General features: G+C 53.2%; 1 protein-coding gene across 2 annotated transcripts in view; it reads right to left on the bottom strand.

Moving 5' to 3' along the window:
- The window catches only part of IFT140 (intraflagellar transport 140), a 1,808,590-nt gene that overhangs the window by 361,126 nt on the left and 1,426,357 nt on the right, over positions 1 to 21,107 (bottom strand). For both annotated transcript variants that reach the window (XM_085628169.1, XM_085628168.1), the window contains exon 21: positions 910 to 1,005. In XM_085628169.1, the coding sequence (XP_085484295.1) occupies positions 910 to 1,005 (96 nt within the window). The remainder of the gene's footprint in view (positions 1 to 909; positions 1,006 to 21,107) is intronic.

The following is a 21,107-nucleotide window of genomic DNA, read 5'->3' as shown; positions in this document are numbered from 1 at the left end:
TCCTTCTATGAGACGACTGGGCGTATGTGCTGCACTGCGATCGCTCGGTATTTTGATGAAATAACTGCCCTTTCTTAGCTATAGGTCATTACCCAATGCTTACCAGTCTGATCTAACTCCTTCTGTTGAAACCCTAGAGTTTCGTTACCTAAACTAGACACTGTTAGACAATCCCCCCAGTCAGTTCATCTACCAAACACACAACTTTGGCCCAAGTACGAATAAATTGCCCCCCTTCACCAAGGGTTCACTCATTCCTAGATGGAAATAAACAATCTTTCAGCAAGCCAGTTCATTATTTATGTATTTAGCAATGGAGGCACTCACCACACACCCCAGTGTCAGTGCGACCCTTTCACTAACCCGCTGGGTGAACAGAGTCAGGGCAGCAATGAACCGGCTACACTCACAACAGTTAGCAAATCCCTCTTTCTAGCCACACACCTGCACACCTGTTTCACAATTGCTCACAAAATCCTAATGTTCTGATAGGTTAGACACTTCATTTTTGTAACGGTCTCACTGAGTACTAAACTGTATATATGAGGATGATAAATACATAATAAATTATAAAAATGTGCAAATCAATGAATTCATAAAGGTTAGAAAATCACCCTCTTTTTCTACCCACACACATGCAAAAATGTTCCACAATCGCTCATAAAATCCTAATCTTCTCACTGGTGAGTTATGTAACTTGTAACAGAGAACTAAACGGTATATATTACGTTCTTTCAATGTTATCTTTAAGGCGCATATGTTCATCGCTCAGTACACATGACCAACAGAGAACACGTAGCACAAATGTCACCCACTCTTACAAGGAACTGCAATGTGTATGACACAGGAAACATGGTGCCTACCGAGAACCAGCAATGGGCCTCCAACCGAAGGACTGACAACACTTACTTATCTTTAGACTTATTGATGTAGATTTCTAATGACTGTGGGTCATCTAGGAGCATCCTGGGAACCTCAAATCGATGGGTGTCCGACTTCTCATAGCTGCAGAGAAAAGGTGCAGAGGATATCAATAAACACAGGAAAAATGATATCAGAATCCTTTGACACAAGAATATTTAGATTTTACAAATGGCAGCATTCCATGTGTAATGCATTATGTTTATCTAAGTAGCAGCAGACAAGTGCTCAATTACAATGGAGAATAGTCTTTCAAGCCAATAAATAAAGCATAGTTGTACAGCCTTAGATCGCAGTGTGCAATATTCGATAGAGACAGAGGATCATTGGCATCGAAGACAGTACTGAAAGATATTCTACAACCAGGAATCACTATGAAAAGTGTTTTGTTGTCAGAGAGTTTCACATCTGCGTAAAAAGGTTCATGAGCTTAAATAACTCAAAGAGACCCTTTTGATCTTCTCCTAGAAAGAATGCACCAGCACCAAGCCCCATACAGGAATCAGAGTAGCAACCTAGTAATGCTTAAAACAAATATAAAAGAAGTAGTTTCTAAAAGAAAAAAGAAATAAAGGGACCTGTAATGTCAGAAAAAACAGGCAAAGTACCCTTTAATGTCCAAATGCGAGGCAAAGATCTTAAAAATAGAAAGTGATAGGGCTTCATAGATCAACATTCTGTGATTCTAGGCAAATTACCCACTCACCACGTGCCTAAGAAATTGTAACATAGGGCCTGATAAGGATGGCGGTCGGACTTACTTCAGACCGCCATCCTGGTGGGAAACGGGACGGCCCGACCAGCAGTCGGCGGTACCGCACCCTGAATCACAATGCGACTGCCTTCAAGGTGGTTGCTAAGTGTAAATCTTGTATTGCGGGGGGTGCTGCGGACTGCAGCACACGCTGCAGTACAAAATATGCACCTAGTGCATACCCCTGCACTATGTGGCAGGTGCCATGTGGTGCCTACCCCATAGTCCGGTAATGAAACAGCCGGTGGGAAGGGACATTGTAATCCCTCCTTAAAAGATCTCCGATAAAGAGCCCTCTTGCGGGTCCCGTGAGGGACAGCAGCACCACCCCCACCACCCCCACGAGGAGCAACGCCTGATGATGAAGCATGTTATGTTATGTTATTTATGCTCATAGAGCGCACAGTTACCCTAGGGTGTCCTGGCGCTAGGCACTGGTTACCTGGGGAACGTATGACCTAATGGTGAGAAAAGAACCATGTCTTCATGCCCTTCCGGAAAGAAATGAGATCTGGGGCATTTCTCAGTTGGAACGGGAGTTCATTCCATGCCTTAGAGGCGCAGAGAACAAAGCTTCTGCCTCCCCAGTTTGTTTTCTTAAAAGGGGGTGTAATCACTCTTTTGGACCCGGTTGACCTTAATGTTCTGTTTGGAATATACCATGAAAATTTAGATTTAAGGAACTCAGGACCTGTCCAATTCACAGCTTTAAAGACAATACAAAGTGCTTTAAAGCATGATCTTAGTGGTACTGGAAGCCAATTCAATTTCTTAAGTTCTCCCTTAACTGAGGCGAACCTGGGTGTTCCGGTCAGCAACCTAGCAGCCATGTTCTGGACCATTTGCAGCCTGTTCAGATGTTGTTTTTGAACAATAAGATATAAACTTTTGTAGTAAACCAGACGCTACATCATGTGTGCCGTAACCACAGTCCTCAGGCTCCTCTCAGATAGGAAGAACTTAATGTTTCTGATTATTCTGAGGACCATGAAGCATGCTGAAGTCACCATGCTCACTTGGTCCCCCATAGTGAGTTTATAATCCACCACGATACCAAGATTCTTGGCTTTTCTTGAGGGTACTGAACACAAGCCCAGATCCTCCGGCCACCACTCTGGTGTCCACACCGGTGGATTATTGCCAAATTTTAAAACCTCGGTCTTGGCCGAATTTAGTTTTAGACAATTGGCGGACATCCCAGCTGAGATGGACCCCTTACAGTCATGGAAGCGATCGCCCGCCTCCTTTTCCGCTCCCTCCGTCAGCAACAACACGATTTGTGTGTCGTCAGCGTAGGAGGTGAGCTGGAAACCAAAGGACCTAATGATACCGGCCAGTGAAAAAGGTTCTGAGATGTTACCGTTGAGGTCTACAGTTTGTGACCTGTCCGACAGGGATGATTGTAACAGTTTCCAAGCCGAGCCAGTCACACCTATTTCAGATAGCCGGTTAAGCAGTACCATGTGGTGAACTGTATCAAAGGCCGCGGATAGGTCTAAATGGATCAACATAGCGTTACCTCCCCTATCCACGGCCTCTCTGATTTCCTCCGTAGTCAACTCAGTGCTATGAAAAGCTCTGAACCCATATTGCGATGGATCCAAAGAGTTATTGGAAGAAAAAAAATCACTGAGTTGGCTATTCATTTCTTTTTCCAGTAATTTGGCTGGCAGAGGAATCCTAGAGATCGGCCGATAGTTGTTAGGGTCCTTGGGATCCAATGACTGTTTCTTCCATAATGGAAGAACGGAAGCTTTTTTCCATATTTTTGGAAAATTCCGGATGATAGAACAGCATTAAGCAAGGGAGTAAGTGCGGTTCCAATTATATCGGGAATTTGATTAATAATCCAAACTGGACAAGGGTCACTAGGAGCACCAGTTTTGATGCGGTTCAGCAGTTTAATTGTATCTAACCTCCCCAGGGGGGTAAAATGGTCCAGTGGCACCACTGGGGGACATGAACTTTCCACTTCTCTTATGCTGGGGTCGGTCTGATTTTTATTGATCAAACCAATCAAAGATGAAAATATGGTTTCAATTTTCAGTTTGAAGAATTCCGCAATTTTGTTGCAGAATTCTGGATCACCCTGTTTCTTGGGAGTATTGGGACCCGACAATTTAATAACGGTTTTGAAAAGTTCTTTAGAATTAGATTCAGCCTTGGTTATTTGTAGTGAGAAGTACTCTTTCTTTGCTTCCAAAAAAGATTGCTTGTAACTGGAGATACAAGTTTTATACTCTTCCTTATCAGAATTTGCATAATGTTTGCGCCATTTCCTTTCAGCGTATTTACATATCAGTTTCTTAGCCTTAAGCTTTTCAGAGTACTAGGGAGCAGTGGGAGAAGCTCGTTTGGGTGTCAATTTTTTGTGAGGAACTAACTAATCACATGCATTAGAAAGCCATTTATTATGAAGAGTCGTTGCCTCCTCCACGTCCAACGGGAGCTGATACATTGAGTTTTCGAGAGTTTATTCAAGACATTTAACGTCCAATTTGCCCCATGCTCCAGTTATAATCTCCTGGGTCTGTCTCAGACCAGAAGAGCGAGCCAGAAAGCTATTTTCTTCAAACTTAATCGCGCAGTGATCAGACCACGAGATCGGGAGGACTGAGACATCGACTAAGTCAGTGTTGTTGGAATATATACCATCAAGGATATGACCTTTTTCATGTGTGGGAGGAATCACCAATTGTTTAAGGCCTCCTATACCCATGATTTGTTCGAGTCTGGACGTGTCAGGATCACTAAAATTTCCCAAGTGGAAATTGAAGTCTCCCAGCATCGTGAAGGACTCTAAGCAGAGCCCTTCTTCCAACAGCGAACCCAGGGATTCTAAGAACCCACCTTTAGAACCAGGTGGCCAGTAAATTAATGTGCCTTTGAAGGGTTTATAAGTTGCAGAGTATATGTTGAAGGCTAAGGCCTCACACAGGTGATTAGAGACTAGGACAACATTGGGGGTGAGTGACTCGTGATAGATAATAGCAAGCCCTCCCCTTTTTTCCGTGGCCGGTCGAGTGTATAGCAATGAAAGCCCGGCGGTGTTGCCTTAACCAGGTCCGTACCAGAAGCACTTTCTGTCCATGTCTCAGTGATAAAAGCCAGTTTTACATTGTTCTCCTCCAGTAAGAGGGCACATTCCATACTGTGCTTTACTAACGATCTAGCATTAAATAAAATGTATTTCAAGGGAACTCCATTGTTGTGAGCCATCTTGTTATCCCGTGTAGTTCTCCGGCTATTGATTGGCAGATTCAATATGACCGGATAAGGTATCTGGCAACCGATGCACAGAGAACCCTTTGTATTGTCATGAAAGTTATCCTTAGACAGCCTGGGACATTGAGGTAGCCTCTCTCCAGGGTTGAATTTATGCAGTTCCTTACTTGTATAGTGCCATCTGTTTGGGACAAAACAGCCAGGGGGACGGGCCCTGCGCCCGGCCGGAGCACGGACGGGTGCAGACGAACAAGTTACTTACCTTCGGTAACGCTTTTTTCTGGTGGATACAGTATCTGCCTGTGGATTCCTCACCTTGTAAATATCCCCTGTGCCAGCAACATTCGGAAACTTTTGTAGCAGTCCACGCCGATGAGGTCGAAGACGACGTCACAGAGGCACGACTCCGCTCGCGACTCCGCTGACGTCACCGGCTCCATAAGAAGACCTCGTCGGCGTGATGACGTCAGTTTTGCCTTTTTTCCGTGCCTTCGAGGCACACGGACGGACTGACAGCAATATATACACAGTATACACAGTACATAATATACAAGCAACACACATAGTGTGGAGAATAAATAGAAAGGCAAAAGAAATAACACACTGCCTTTGATAGTAACAAATACATTTTGAAAAACCCATCATATACTGAAGGTATACAAGGGTGGACAACGGGGAGGCGGGTGGGTCAGTGAGGAATCCACAGGCAGATACTGTATCCACCAGAAGGAATATGCTACTTACCAGTATGCATCTGTTCTTGGCATGTAGAGCTGCAGAGTTGTACACTTAGCATAGGTCGCCATCTGGTGTTGGGCCCGGATGTTTGCAGTTTGTTTTTCTTCTTGGACAGTCTTTGGAAGTCACGAGTTTGGTGACTCCTCCTTCGGTCCGTACTGCGCATGGGCTTCGGCTCCATCCTCAGATTGTTTTTCGCCAACAGGGAAATGATGGAGCGTAGTAATAACAGTGAGAAACCCATGTGTTGTATCTAAATAAGATGTACTGGAACGGATACAGGTAGCCGGGGAGGCGGGTGGGCGTGTACAACTCTGCAGCTCTACATGCCAAGAACAGATGCATACTGGTAAGTAGCATATTCCGTTCGAGGCATATGAGCTGCAGATTGTACACTTAGCATAGATTATATAGCAGTACCCAACCTTAGCGGCGACCACCGGTATCCGTTGCAGCTGTTTGAAAAAGTGTCTTTAGTACAGCCTGGCCCACCCTAGCTTGCTGCTTGGAATGCACATCTACACAGTAGTGTTTTGTGAAGGTGTGCGGTGTAGACCATGTGGCTGCCTTGCAGATGTCATCTAAGGGTATATTCCCTAGAAAAGCCATAGAAGCCCCTAACTTTCTTGTAGAGTGGGCTCTAGGGGGAACAGATAATGTTCTCTTTGCCTTTTGATAGCAAATTTGTATGCATTTTACAATCCACCTAGCTATCCCTGATTTTGAAATGGGGTTGCCTTTATGTGGTGGAGAGAAGGAAACAAACAATTGTTTAGTCTTCCTGAAGGGTTGCGTTCTTTGTATGTAGTATAGTAACGCCCTTTTTACATCAAGTGTGTGTAAGGCCCTTTCTGCAACAGATTGGGGTTGCGAAAAGAAGACAGGTAATTCCACTGATTGATTGAGGTGGAAGGGGGAAATGACTTTGGGCAGAAACTTCGGATTTGTGCGAAGTATGACCTTGCTATGATGCATTTGTATGTAGGGTTCCTGTATGGTGAACGCTTGTATTTCACCAACCCTTCTAAGGGAAGTGATAGCTACAAGGAAAGCTGTTTTCCAGGTGAGAAACTGTAGCTCACATTTGTGCATTGGTTCGAAGGGCGGACCCATTAGTCGTGTAAGAACTAAATTTTAGATTCCATACAGGGGAAGGTGGTGCCCTGGGAGGAATTACTCGTTTAAGGCCTTCCATGAAGGCTTTAATAGCGGGCACTCTGAAGAGTGATAAATGCTGCCTGTTTTGTAGATAAGCAGCGATCGCTGCTAGGTGTAGGCGTATGGATGAATATGCCAGGTTACACCTGTGAAGATGGAGCAGATAGCATATGATGTGCTGTATGGATGTATCTAGGGGGTTGATTGTATTGTTACGGCAGTAAATTACAAATCTTTTCCACTTTGCGGCATAGCATGCTCTAGTGGTAGGACGTCTGGCTTCCATGATGATGTTCATGCAATCAGGGGGAAGGTTAAGGTATCCGAATTCTAAGATTTCAGGAGCCAGATCGCCAGGTTGAGCTGAGCTGGGTCCGGGTGCCTGATTTCTCCATGGTTCTGGGTTAGGAGGCATGGGGAAAGGTGCAGTTTTTGATGTGGTACCACTGATAGTTGTAGTAGCGTGGTGTACCACGGCTGCCTGGCCCACGTTGGAGCTACCAGAATGAGTGTGAGGGAGTGCTGTTGTAGCTTCCTGACCACTAATGGAATTAGTGGGAGAGGTGGAAAGGCGTATGCAAATCTGCCTGACCAGTTCATCCATATCGCATTGCCCTTGGACAATGGGTGTGGGTATCTGGCGGCGAAGCTTGGGCATTTTTTGTTTTCGTGGGTGGCGAAGAGGTCTATTTGAGGATGCCCCCACTGTTTGAAGAATGGGTGAAGAACTTGTGGATGCAGTTCCCATTCGTGTAGTTGTTGCGTTTGTCTGCTGAGCAGATCTGCTATGGTGTTTTGTACTCCTGGAACGTGCTGTGCCAGGAGAAAGATGTTTTGGGGAATTGCCCATCTCCATATGCTCTGGGCTAAGCGGGAGAGCTGGGGAGAGTGTGTCCCCCCCTGTTTTTGTATATAATACATCGCAGTCATGTTGTCTGTGCGAATGAGAACTGCTTTGCCCGAAATTTGTTTTTGGAAAGATTTTAGGGCTAGAAAGATCGCCAAGAGCTCCAGATGGTTGATGTGGAGCGATTTTTGCTGTGGCGTCCATAGACCTTGCATGGTGAGGTGTAGGAGGTGCGCTCCCCAGCCGGAGAGCGATGCGTCCGCTGTTAGAATCACCTGAGGAACCGGGTCCAGGAACGGCCGCCCTTTGGAAAGGTTTGTGGTGTTCCACCACTGCAGAGAGTGATGTGTGCGGCCGTCGCCAACACCAGATCCGTCAGCTGACCCTGGGCCTGGTTCCACTGTTGTGCTAGGCACTCTTGAAGTGGACGCATGTGGAGTCTTGCATGGGGCACTATAAATATGCAAGACGCCATCATTCCTATGAGCTTCATGAACACTCTTGCTGGAAGAGAGTGTTGGGGACGGAATGTTTTGCGTAAGGCTTGAATGCTTGTGATTCTGGCTGAGTTTGGATAGGCAATACCTTTGGAGGTGTCTATAGTGGCCCCGAGATATTGCTTTGTGTGAGATGGTATGAGGTGGGACTTTTGGTAGTTCACCGTGAAGCCTAGCTGGTGGAGCAGTTGGATGGTGCTGTTTGTATGTTGCACACATTGGTGGTAGGACGTGTGTTGGAAGGCGGACCCCGAGGAGTCGGTGCGACCACCAAGGGGGGGGCCCTCACACTGCACGAAGTAGCCGAGCGCTGCCGAGAAGTCTCCTGAGAGATCCTTCTCCTATCACGTACTAGCACAGTAACACCGCCACACCGGACTCAAGGAGGTTGTCTTGTGACAAGCAATTCTTTATCAGCAATAAAAGGGTTACGAGGGCAATATTTACACGAAGGGATCGAGGGATCCACCAAAAGTCTCAGTGTCTCTTTGGAAGGGTCGGGGTAGCGGGACAGTCTTTGGCAGGAATGCGGTACGAGGGTACCTGGGGCCCAGTTCTTATCCTCAAGCTGGAGGACCTCCGGATCTCGGAGGGGTCGAGCCGCGACGGCGTCAGCAGGGCTCTGGCGTACAGTTCGTGGAGAGCCGCGATCCAATCAGCAGGGCTCTCAAGATGGTTTCTGCTCAGCTCGAGCCGCGACGTCGTCAGCAGGGCTCCGAGGGAGGCTTCAGCGAGGTTGGGCCGCGACAGCGTCAGCAGGGCTCCGATGTTCCAGGTGGTTCAGAAAGGGTTCACAGGAAGGAGCCGCGACGCAGTCAGCAGGGCTCGTGATGGTTCCGACAAGAGTTCTTCTCCGTAGGGTCAGCCGCGATTCAATCAGCAGGGCTCTCGACTCCGGGATACAACTGCCGAGCTGTGGTGGGGTCGCCCCAGATATAGGTCTGGAGCCCTTTGATGTCCGGACCTATGCGCCCGAGGGGGCGAAGTGGCCGGGTGGAGGTGGCCAGACGCCCAGCAGGAGAGGCGCCAGGCCCATGGGAGTTGCCGGGCGATCACACCTCGAGAGGGGAGGACAGTTGGGGGTCCCATCGATACTGTCCTCCGCCGGGGGCGATGAATGGTTCCTGCGGCACCCCCTGGCTAGTTCGTGGTGCCTCGATGGCGGGGCTTCGCTGGGGTCGAGGCTGGGTTGAGCGGGGTCGCGCCGGCTGGGGCACGGTGTGACGTGGATGCCAACAAGATGGCGGAGCCACGAGGAGTATGCGACCACGTGCAGCTCCGGGTGAAGGGTCTTGGTGCAGTTCAGACGGGTGGCACGTGAAGGCCGGGGCGGGGAACGGGCACAATCCAGGGGGTTAAGGACCACGCCACGAGGCCGGGTCCAACAGGCGTCCCCCCCAGCCGAAGGCATGGAGAGTCACCCATCTCCTTGGGGATTCTCCTCGTCAAGGCGGAAGAAGCGGGACAGGCCGTCGGCGTTGGCGTGGTCATTGCCGGGCCGGTGTTCGACGTCAAAGTCCATTCCTTGTAGCGAGATGGACCACCGCAGCAGCTTGGGGTTCTCGCCCCGCATTTGCATTAGCCATTGCAAGGGCCGGTGGTCGGTCTGGACCCGGAAGTGGGTGCCAAAGAGGTAGGGCCGGAGCTTCTTGAGGGCCCACACCACAGCGAAGGCCTCACGCTCAATAGTGCTCCAGCGTTGCTCTCGGGGCAGTAGTCGTCGGCTGAGGAAGGCCACTGGTCGGTCGAGCCCCTTTTCGTCGGCTTGGGATAGGACGGCCCCGATCCCATACTCGGAGGCGTCCGTCTGTACCACGAACTCCTTCTGGTAGTCCGGGGCCTGCAGCACCGGAGCAGTACACATGGCTGTTTTCAGGGTGTCGAAGGCTGTTTGGCAGCGGGGTGTCCAGTGTACCTTCTTGGGCTGCTTTTTGGACGTTAACTCTGTGAGGGGGCCAACAATGCTCCCATAGTCCCTGATAAACCGCCGGTAGTATCCGGTGAGGCCCAGGAAGGCCCGGACAGCGGTCTGGGTAGTGGGGGGTTCCCAGGTCTGGATGGCATCTATCTTTGCTTGGAGGGGGGCCACCTGCCCGCTCCCCACTTGATGGCCCAGGTAGGTCACGGATCCGTGGCCGATTTGGCATTTGCTGGCCTTGATTGTGAGCCCGGCCCGCTGAAGGGCGGCCAGGACGGCCTTCAGGTGGAGAAGGTGCTCGGCCCAGTGGTTGCTGTACACGGCAATGTCATCTAAGTAGGCCGCGCTGAAGGCCTCAAGCCCGGCCAAAACCTTGTTCACTAGTCTTTGGAAGGTGGCCGGGGCGTTCTTCATTCCGAAGGGCATCACCCGAAAGTGGTAATGCCCATCCGGGGTCGAAAAGGCGGATCTTTCTTGGGCGCCGGGGGTGAGCTGGATCTGCCAGTACCCGGCGGTGAGGTCCAGCGTGCTCAAGTAGCGAGCGGCCCCTAGGCGGTCGATGAGTTCGTCGGCCCGGGGTATCGGGTGTGCGTCTGTCTTGGTTACTGCATTCAGGGCTCGGTAGTCCACGCAGAATCGCAACTCCGGGGGGTGACCGGGAGCTGCGGCCTTGGGCACCAGGACGACAGGGCTGGCCCACGGGCTGTCGGAAGGCTCGATGACTCCCAGGGCCAGCATCTTTGCTACTTCAGCCTGGATGCAGGCCCGCACTCGGTCAGGCACCCGGTAGGCTCTGTGCCGTATGGGGGGGCTCTCCCCGGTGTCGACATCGTGGACGCACCAGTGGGTCACCCCCGGGGTGAGAGAGAAGAGGGCTGCGTAGTCCCGCAGTAATTGCTGGCAGTCGTTGCGCTGTTCCGGGGTCAGGGACGAGGCGAGTTGGACCCCTTCGATCGATCCATCGTGAATGTCGGATTGCAAGAGGTCGGGCAAGGGCTCGGAGTCGACCTCGCCCCCTTCGTCAGTCGCCAGCAGCAGGCTCAGTTCGGTCCGGGCGAAGTGGGGTTTTAGCCTGTTAGCATGTAGGACCCGGAGGGGGTTCCGGGGGGACTCCAGATCGACCAGGTAGGTGACGGGACTTTTCTTCTCCACCACCTTGAAGGGCCCGGTCCACTTGTCCTGGAGGGCGCCGGGTTCGACCGGGGCCATGACCCATACTTTCTGTCCTGGCTCGAATTCGATAGTAGAGGTGTTGCGATCGTACCACCGCTTCATGTCCTCCTGGCTGGCCTCGAGGTTGGCTTCGGCCATGGCTCGGAACTTGCGGGTCTGGTTTCGGAGGGTCAGGAGGTATCTGTAGACGTCAGGAGGGGCGCCTCGGGGTTTCATCTCCCAGCCCTCCTTGACCAGGCTGAGCGGTCCGCGGACCGGGTGCCCATACAATAGTTCAAACGGGCTGAACCCCAGGGACTTCTGCGGGACCTCCCGATAGGCAAACAGGAGGCAGGGCAGCAGGACATCCCATTTCCGCCGGAGGGGTTCTTCCAGGCCCTGGATCATCCCTTTTAATGTTCGGTTGAACCGCTCAACCAGGCCGTTCCCCTGAGGGTGATAGGGGGTCGTGAACTTGTATGTGACCCCGCACTGTTGCCACAGAGACCGCATGTACCTGGAGATAAAGTTCGTGCCGCGGTCGCTCACCACTTCGCTGGGGAATCCCACTCGGGAGAAGATCCCCATCAAGGCCCGGCCTACCACAGGGGCCGTTATAGTTCTTAGCGGGACCGCCTCCGGGTATCTGGTGGCGTGGTCCACGAGGACCAGGATGAAGCGGTGGCCCAGGGCGGTTTGGGGGTCCAGGGGTCCCACGATATCGATTCCGACCCGTTCGAACGGGGTGCTGACGGCGGGAAAGGGCTGGAGGGGGGCCTTGACCCGACCCCCCGTCTTTCCGCTGGCTTGGCAGGTCTGGCAGGACCGGCAGTGGTTGTCCACATCTCTCCGCATCCGGGGCCAGTAGAAGTGGGTCACCAGACGACTGTACGTTTTGTCTTGCCCCAAGTGTCCGGCGAGGGGCACATCATGGGCCAGGTGGAGAAGGAACTCCCGGAAGCGGAGGGGGACCACCAACACGCGGCTGGCCCCGAGTTCTGCTACTTTCTGTTCACTGTACAACAGGCCCTCGGTCCAGTAGATCCAGTGGGTGCCGGTCTGGTCACCGTTGGCTTGCGCGGTCGCCTGTTGTCGTACCCCTTCGAGAGAGGGACAGGACTGTTGTTCTTGCTGGAACTGCTCTCGGGTGGGGCCCCCTTCGTGTCGCCATTGTGTCAGCTCTGGGAGGGCGCTCGGAGAAGCCATCTCTTCGGGGGAGGATTCGCTGGGTCCAGGGTCGGTGTCCGCCTCCTCCTCGCTGCTGGCGGGAGGGGGTGTGAGCCCCTCGGGCTGGGCGGTCCCGGAGGTCGAGGATGAGCGGGGGGCCTGGGCGGTCATGGACCGGGTGATGGCGCAGGCCCAATCAGCCAGTCCCAACATTCGGAGGTGTTCTCGTCGCTCTACTTGAGCCCAGGGGGAACTTTCCAAGTCGTTCCCCAGGAGGCAGTCGACCGGGGCGTCGTCGCGCACTGTCACCTTTAGCAGGCCCGTCACCCCTCCCCACTCGAAGGGGACCAGGGCCATCTGGCATAGGCTTTCACTGTTGTCGGCCGTCCGTACGGGGCACAGCACATTCGGTAGAATCTGCCCAGGGGTCACCAGGTGGCAGCGGACAGCGGTGATACTGGCGCCTGTGTCACGAAGGGCTTCGACCCGTTGTCCATTGACCGTGACCTGCTGCCGGTACTTCTGGGTGTTGGTTGGGATGGGGGTGCAGGGTACCATCTCTCGGCTACCCAGGCAGACCAGGGACATGGCTGCCGGCTCCCACTCAGTGTTCTCTCGGTCGAGGGCCTCCTCTTCCTCTTCTTCTCCCCCCAAGGCGGCGGCGGTCAGCTGCCGGGGCGGGTGCCCGCCGGCCCCGGTTCTTCGGTTCAGAGGGCAGGCCGGATCGCTGGCAAAGTGTCCTGTTTGTTGGCAGCCGTAGCAGGTCACTGGCGGCCGTGGTCCGGGTCGGGCCGGGCCCACCTTTCGGGCTAGGCTCGGGGAGAGATGTGGCTGCGGTGGCCCTCGAGGGGGGCTCCTGGGGGCCCCGGCGGGAGGGTCTCGGTTCCTGTTCGGCCCTCCCCCCCCACCGCGCTGGCGGGGTGGCCCGTTGGGGCTCCTCTGGTACTCCCCCATTGAGTTCCGGGGGACCCGGGAGTTGACCCATCGATCGGCTTCGACGGCAAGTTTTCGCGGGTCGGTCATTTTGCTGTCGAGGAGGTGCTGCCTCAGTTCCACGAAGCAATTGTTGGAAAGGTGTTCCCATACGATGAGGTCGACCAGCTGCCCGTAGGTGGTTGCTTTGCTCCCTTTGATCCACCCTTCTAGGGCCCAACTGAAAAAGTCCACATATTCCACCCATGTGGTACCCGGGATTTTCTTGCAGTCTCTGAACCGCTGGCGGTACATTTCCGCTGTTAGCCCGTAGCGGGTGAGCAGGGCCTCCTTCATGTGATCGTAGGAGGTCATCACCTCCTCCGGTAGCTGGAGCAGCGTGTCCCGCCCCTCACTCAGGAACCGCCCCCACAGGCCCGCGCCCCAGTCCTTTCGGGGCACCCGATGAGAGGACATGGCCACCTTGTAGGCCTTGAACCATTGTTGGATGTCGTCATTCTTGTAATACTCCTTGACGACTTCTTTCGGGATATGCACCTTGGCCTCGGAAGGCGGTAGAGTGTCTCTGGGGGTGTCAGTCCCTCCGTTCTTGGCCTTGATCTCGAGCTCCTTGAGACTGCGCTCGTGCTCAAGAGTTAGTTTCTTTTCCTCCAACTCCCGGTGTCGTCTCTTCTCCTCTATCTCTTCTTGAAGGCGCAGCTGCTCTAGGGCCAGTTTCTTCTCTGCCAGCTGGAGTTCACCGTCCAGCCGCAGTCGGGCGAGCTCTAGCTCGTGGCTCCGGACCTTTTCCCGCTCTCGTATTTCTTCTTCGGAGAGGCCGGTTTCTAGGCTCTTTCTTCCTCCGGTTGCCGGAGTCCGTGCGGTTGCTGCGGTCTCAGTCAGGGGCAAGGGCCCTTCCTCCTGGGAGGGGCCTGCCCCGGCCTCCAACCATGCCCTCAGAGCTTTCTGCATCTCCTCTTTGGTACCCAGGCTGGTGGTTGCAATGCCTTTGTCTTTGCAGAACTGTTTCAATTCTTTGTGCGTATATTCTTCCAGCCGTTCGAGCTGGAACTCCATTGTCGCGTTGTTTTCCTGGCTGCTCATGATGCTGTTCGTTTGGATGGGTAGCTAGTGGGTACTGGCTGGTACGTACTGCGTTCGGCTCGGATCCCGTCGCTGGCCACCAAATGTTGGAAGGCGGACCCCGAGGAGTCGGTGCGACCACCAAGGGGGGGGCCCTCACACTGCACGAAGTAGCCGAGCGCTGCCGAGAAGTCTCCTGAGAGATCCTTCTCCTATCACGTACTAGCACAGTAACACCACCACACCGGACTCAAGGAGGTTGTCTTGTGACAAGCAATTCTTTATCAGCAATAAAAGGGTTACGAGGGCAATATTTACACGAAGGGATCGAGGGATCCACCAAAAGTCTCAGTGTCTCTTTGGAAGGGTCGGGGTAGCGGGACAGTCTTTGGCAGGAATGCGGTACGAGGGTACCTGGGGCCCAGTTCTTATCCTCAAGCTGGAGGACCTCCGGATCTCGGAGGGGTCGAGCCGCGACGGCGTCAGCAGGGCTCTGGCGTACAGTTCGTGGAGAGCCGCGATCCAATCAGCAGGGCTCTCAAGATGGTTTCTGCTCAGCTCGAGCCGCGACGTCGTCAGCAGGGCTCCGAGGGAGGCTTCAGCGAGGTTGGGCCGCGACAGCGTCAGCAGGGCTCCGATGTTCCAGGTGGTTCAGAAAGGGTTCACAGGAAGGAGCCGCGACGCAGTCAGCAGGGCTCGTGATGGTTCCGACAAGAGTTCTTCTCCGTAGGGTCAGCCGCGATTCAATCAGCAGGGCTCTCGACTCCGGGATACAACTGCCGAGCTGTGGTGGGGTCGCCCCAGATATAGGTCTGGAGCCCTTTGATGTCCGGACCTATGCGCCCGAGGGGGCGGAGTGGCCGGGTGGAGGTGGCCAGACGCCCAGCAGGAGAGGCGCCAGGCCCATGGGAGTTGCCGGGCGATCACACCTCGAGAGGGGAGGACAGTTGGGGGTCCCATCGATACTGTCCTCCGCCGGGGGCGATGAATGGTTCCTGCGGCACCCCCTGGCTAGTTCGTGGTGCCTCGATGGCGGGGCTTCGCTGGGGTCGAGGCTGGGTTGAGCGGGGTCGCGCCGGCTGGGGCACGGTGTGACGTGGATGCCAACAAGATGGCGGAGCCACGAGGAGTATGCGACCACGTGCAGCTCCGGGTGAAGGGTCTTGGTGCAGTTCAGACGGGTGGCCCGTGAAGGCCGGGGCGGGGAACGGGCACAATCCAGGGGGTTAAGGACCACGCCACGAGGCCGGGTCCAACAACGTGGCTTTTATCAGCCAGTCGTCTAAGTAAGGGAAGACGTGAATGTGTTGACGTCTGAGGTGTGCTGCTACTACTGCTAGGCATTTGGTAAACACTCGTGGTGCAGTGGTGACCCCGAAGGGGAGAACCGTGAATTGGTAATGTTGCCCGTCCACCACGAACCTGAGGTATTTCCTGTGAGAGGGGTGTATTGGAATGTGAAAGTATGCGTCTTTCAGATCCAAGGTTGTGAGAAAGTCTCCCTGGCAGAGGAGTGGGAGGACTTGTTGTAGAGTGACCATGTGAAAATGGTCTGAATGTATGTAGGCATTTAGAGGCCGGAGGTCCAGAATGGGTCTGAGGGTCTCGTCTTTCTTTGGTATTAAGAAATATAGAGAGTAGACCCCTAGATTTCGTTGACTGACGGGGACCTGCTCTATAGCGTGTTTTTGCAGGAGTGAGAGTACCTCTTGTTTGAGCAGTGTGGAATGTTCTTGAGACATTGGACGGTGCCTTGGTGGGATATTGGGTGGGGTAGATGTTAGCTCTAGACAGTACCCTGACCGAATGATTTGGGTCACCCATTTGTCCGATGTTATGGACTCCCATACGTGGATAAAGTTTTGTAGTCTGCCCCCGACCGGAGTGGAATGGTCTGGGGGGAGCGGAGGGGAGTCATTGTGCGGGGGGGTGGCAGAACGGGTGTTGTTGGTTTTGCCCCTGCCCTTATTGTTGTTACCCCTGTAACCACCTCTCTGATTGCCCTTTGAAAAGGTATTTTGAGGAGGGGACTTGTAGGAGGTAGAGGCGTTATCGGTGGAGGAGCCTCTGCCTGTGCCACGAAAGGACGAGCGTCGAAAGGAACGTTTGGAGGCTTGTGTTTGGAGTGCCCCCATAGACTTTGCTGTGTCTGTGTCTTTCTTCATCTTTTCGAGCGCTTCGTCTACCTTTGGCCCAAAGAGTGTTTCCTGGTCAAAGGGGTGATTGAGTATGGATGCCTGGACTTCAGGCTTGAACCCTGAGATCCTGAGCCAGGCGTGGCGACGAAGCAGGACACTGGTATTTATGGCCCTAGAAGCAGTGTCGGCTGCATCGAGGGCACACTTAATGGAGGTGTTTGTAATTAGTTTACCCTCCTGTATCAGGTCATGAGCCTTGTGCTTGTATTTTTCTGGAAGGTGCTGCATATGAGCCTCTAGTTCGTCATAGTGTGCTCTATCATATCGCGCAAGCAGTGCTTGTGTGTTTGCAATGCGCCACATGTTCGCAGCTTGGGAGGCGGTGCGTTTACCAGACGCGTCCAGAAGTTTAGATTCTTTGTCTGGCGGTGGGGCATCTCCTGAGGATTGGGAGTTAGCCCGCTTTCTAGCTGTGGAGACAACTAGGGAATCTAGGGGAGCAGGGCCCTTGATGTAAGCAGGGTCTGTGGGTGCCGCCTTGTACTTCTTCTCTATTCTAGGGTTCAGTACTCTGGCTCTGACAGGGTCTTTGAACACCTCTGTAGCGTGCTTGGTGACACCCTTAAGCATGGGTAAAATGGAAGTAGATTTGTCTTGTATATCAAATGTATCCAGTAGGAAGTCTTCTTCTACTGGTTCACTGTGCATGTCCACCCCATGGTAGTGTGCTGCTCTCTGCACTAAATGATGAAACCCTAAGGAGTCCTCTGGAGGAGACGGCCTTGATGGGTATAGGTCGTCCTGAGGTACATTGGGTACATCAGGGTTATTGTAATCCTCCCATGGATCTGGGGTCCCTGGTGGAGTGGGATCCATTGGGGCGTCCGCCGGGTAATTGTCCGGATCCCCATCATCCGGATCTGGGGATGGGGCCGGATAGTAGTGAGGTAAAGGTGGCGGAGACCTGTGAGGTGGAGGGGGTGGAGGAGGTGGAGGGGGTAGGGGAGGCGGTGGTGGGGAGGGCACTCTGAGGGGAGAAGTAGCAGAGTCCTTCCTTTTGGGTGGAGGAGGAGGAGCCGGAGCATCAAGGCGTCTTTTCTTGGTAGTTAAAGTCAAAAGCCCAGTCTTTGGATCTTTGGACAAAGTCTTTTGTAAAGGGTCTGGTGTAAACAGAGCCAATGGTGTCGAGTCGTCTGTCGGCACCGGTGATTTCGGAACCGGGGGTTTCGATGGTCTGTGTGCGCCATGCTTTTTTGAGGTCTCCGGGTGTTTCGGCGTCGAATGATGTTTCGGCGCCGGAGCGTCGGTGCCGACAGATTTATGTTTGTGTTTGGTCGGCACCGAGTGTCCAGGCTTCGGCACCGGTGGTTTCGGAGTCGAGCTGGATTTTGCAGTCTTCGGTGCCGGATGCTGTTTTTCGGCACCGGGTGTCGGCTGGCTCGATCCCGAGCTGCCATGAGACTTTGGGGGCTTCGACACCGGGCCCGAAGGTGGGGTGATCGAAGTTTTGGTTTTGGTTTTGCCCAGGCCGGCAGGCGAGGGAGTAACCTGAGTCTCTTTGGTTTTCGGCGCGGGGGTGGGAGGGGGCATAGTACTCACGGCCCGCTGCGCTGGTGTAACGTCCTCCACGTCGGAGTCGTCGGCCTCGGAAGCGCTGACGACGTCTTCCTCCTGCTCGGTGTGTGTTTGCCCCGAAGCTTCGGCGTCGTCTCCGAAGATGTCCGGTGGAGCTGCAGAGGATGAGTGCGCCATGGTGCGTCGAGCTCTTCGATCTCGGATGGTCTTCTTCGATCGAAAAGACTTGCAGGCGGGGCAGTCTCTAGCCTCGTGTTCCGGAGAGACGCAAAGGTTACACACCTGATGGAGGTCGGTGTGGGGAAATTTAGACCCACATTTTGGGCACTTTTTGAACGGAGTCCTTTCCATCGGCCGGGACCGGAGTCGCGGAGGGCCCGAAGGCCGGTGTCGATGTACGGGATGGAGAAAGTGCCGCTTCGAGAGATGAAGATGATGAAGGAACTCGAAGAATCGAGGATTTTCCGTCGAGGCTGGAACCGTAGAAGTTCGAAGCCGGAGCACGAAGTATCACATCCGAGCCCGATGGCGGAAAAAAACAATCTGAGGATGGAGCCGAAGCCCATGCGCAGTACGGACCGAAGGAGGAGTCACCAAACTCGTGACTTCCAAAGACTGTCCAAGAAGAAAAACAAACTGCAAACATCCGGGCCCAACACCAGATGGCGACCTATGCTAAGTGTACAATCTGCAGCTCATATGCCTCGAACAAAGCGTTACAGAAGGTAAGTAACTTGTTCTTCTGATGGATACATTTGCCAGTGGATTCCTCACCTTGTGAATAGATTCCCACAGCAGTCCCCACTCCAGGAGGAGGGTAACCACCCTTCTATACCAGAAAGTCCTGAAGGATGGAACGAGCAAAATGTCCGTCCCTCCTCACCTCGGTATTCAAGCAGTAATGCTTTGCGAAAGTGTGAAGGGAGGCCCAAGTTGCCGCCCTACAAATGTCCTCCACAGGAACACCTCTAGACAAAGCAGAAGTGGAAGACTTAGCTCTAGTGGAATGAGCACTTAAACCATCTGGAGGTTCCGTACCAGCCAAAGAGTAGCATATCTTGATGCACAAGACAATCCATCTGGAAAGGGTGCGCTTGTGCACTGCTCTGCCTTTCCTGCAGCCAACAAAGCCCACGAAGAGCTGGTCATCAACTCTAAAGTCTTTTGTCCTGTCAAGGTAGAAGCTCACCGCCCTCTTAGGGTCCAAGAGGTGAAGTCTCTCCTCCTCCTTGGAAGGGTGAGGGGTAGGATAGAAGGTAGGGAGGGTAATGGACTGCCCCAGATGGAAAGGAGTTACCACCTTTGGCAGAAAAGCATCCCTGGTCCTGAGTACCATTCTTTCACCATGAATGGTCAAGAACGGGGGTTTTGAACTCAGAGCTTGAAGCTTACTTACCCTCCTTGCCGAGGTGATCGCAATGAGAAAAACCGTCTTGAAAGACAACAATCTCAAGGAACACTTGTGTAAGGGCTCGAAGGGAGGTTTGTAAGGCCCTTTAGAAATCGTAAAAAAATAGGTGATTTGAACAAAGATGGCTGATCCGGCAAAAAAAGGAAAGCCGACAAAGCCGATAAATATCCCTTTACAGTGGCCACAGCAAAGCCTTGCTGAGCAAGAGAAAGGGCAAACTGCAGAATGTCAGATAAACGAGCCCTCAAAGGATCAATTGACTTCTCTCCACACCAGAGAACAAATTTAGACCACCTATAGGAATAGATCGATTTGGTGGATTGACGTCTGGCAGACAAAATCACATCTACCACATCTGGCGGGAGAGAGAAAGAATCCAGGCATGAAGGTGTAAGCTCTGGAGGTGGGGGTGTAGAACCTGCCCCTCCGACTGCGAGAGGAGGTCTGCCCTCAGAGGGAGACGGAACGGAGAACACAAGAAGAGGTGGAGAAGATCTGTGTACCACACCCTTCTTGGCCAATCCGGGGTGATCAATATGACTTGGGCCCGGTCTTGGTGAATCTTCCTCAGAACCCGAGGAATCAAGGGTATGGGAGGAAACGCGTAAAGGAGTTGAGAGCCCCAACCCAACTGAAACGCGTCCCCCAACGCTCCCTGCATCGGATACTGGAGACTGCAGAATGACGGGCAGTGAGCGTTCTCGTGAGTGGCAAACAGGTCCACCCGAGGAGTTCCCCACATCCGGAAAACGTGACGAACCACCTCTGGATGGAGCCTCCACTCGTGGTCGGCGGAGAACTGCCGACTGAGACTGTCTGCACGCACGTTCAGAACTCCAGCCAGATGATTTGCCATCAGACAAATCTGATGGTCCTGAGCCCAGGACCATAGACGCAGGGCCTCTCTGCAGAGACAAAGAGACCCCACTCCTCCCTGCTTGTTGACATACCACATCGCAGTAGTGTTGTCCGTCAGGACTTGAACAGACTGACTGCGAAGGGAAGGGAAGGGAGGAAGGCCTTGAGCGCCAAACGAATCGCCCGCAATTCCAGAAGGTTGATGTGAAGCAACCTTTCCTCTGGAGACCAAAGACCTTTGATCTCCAGATCCCCCAGATGCACACCCCTCCCTAAAGTAGATGCATCCGTTATTACTGTGGCCACCGATGGAGGAGGATGGAAGGGCTTTCCTTGAGACAGATTGCCCTCCACGCTCCACCAAGACAGATCCGCCGCAGCTTCTCTGGAGATCCTCACAGACTCCCTGAGATCTCCTTTGTGCTGATACCACTGCCTGCGGAGGCACCACTGGAGCGCCCTCATGTGCCAGCGTGCATGGTTGACCAACAGAATGCAAGAAGCAAACAGACCGAGCAGGCGAAGGACCTTCAGGACTGGAACGACCGCTCCATTGCAAAATAAAGGAATCATTTCCTGTATGTCGAGAATCTTTTGAGGAGGAGGGAATGCTCAACACACAGTAGTGTCCAGTACCGCACCTATGAACATTTTGCGCTGAGAGGGCACCAGGTGAGATTTGGGCACGTTTATCGAGAAACTCAATTTGAACAACAGCCGAGTTGTATCCTGCAGATGATGGAGCACCTTCTC

Source organism: Triturus cristatus, chromosome 10 (assembly GCF_964204655.1).
Source record: "Triturus cristatus chromosome 10, aTriCri1.1, whole genome shotgun sequence".
Lineage (NCBI taxonomy): Eukaryota > Metazoa > Chordata > Amphibia > Caudata > Salamandridae > Triturus > Triturus cristatus.
This window is presented reverse-complemented; position numbering and strand designations above follow the sequence as displayed.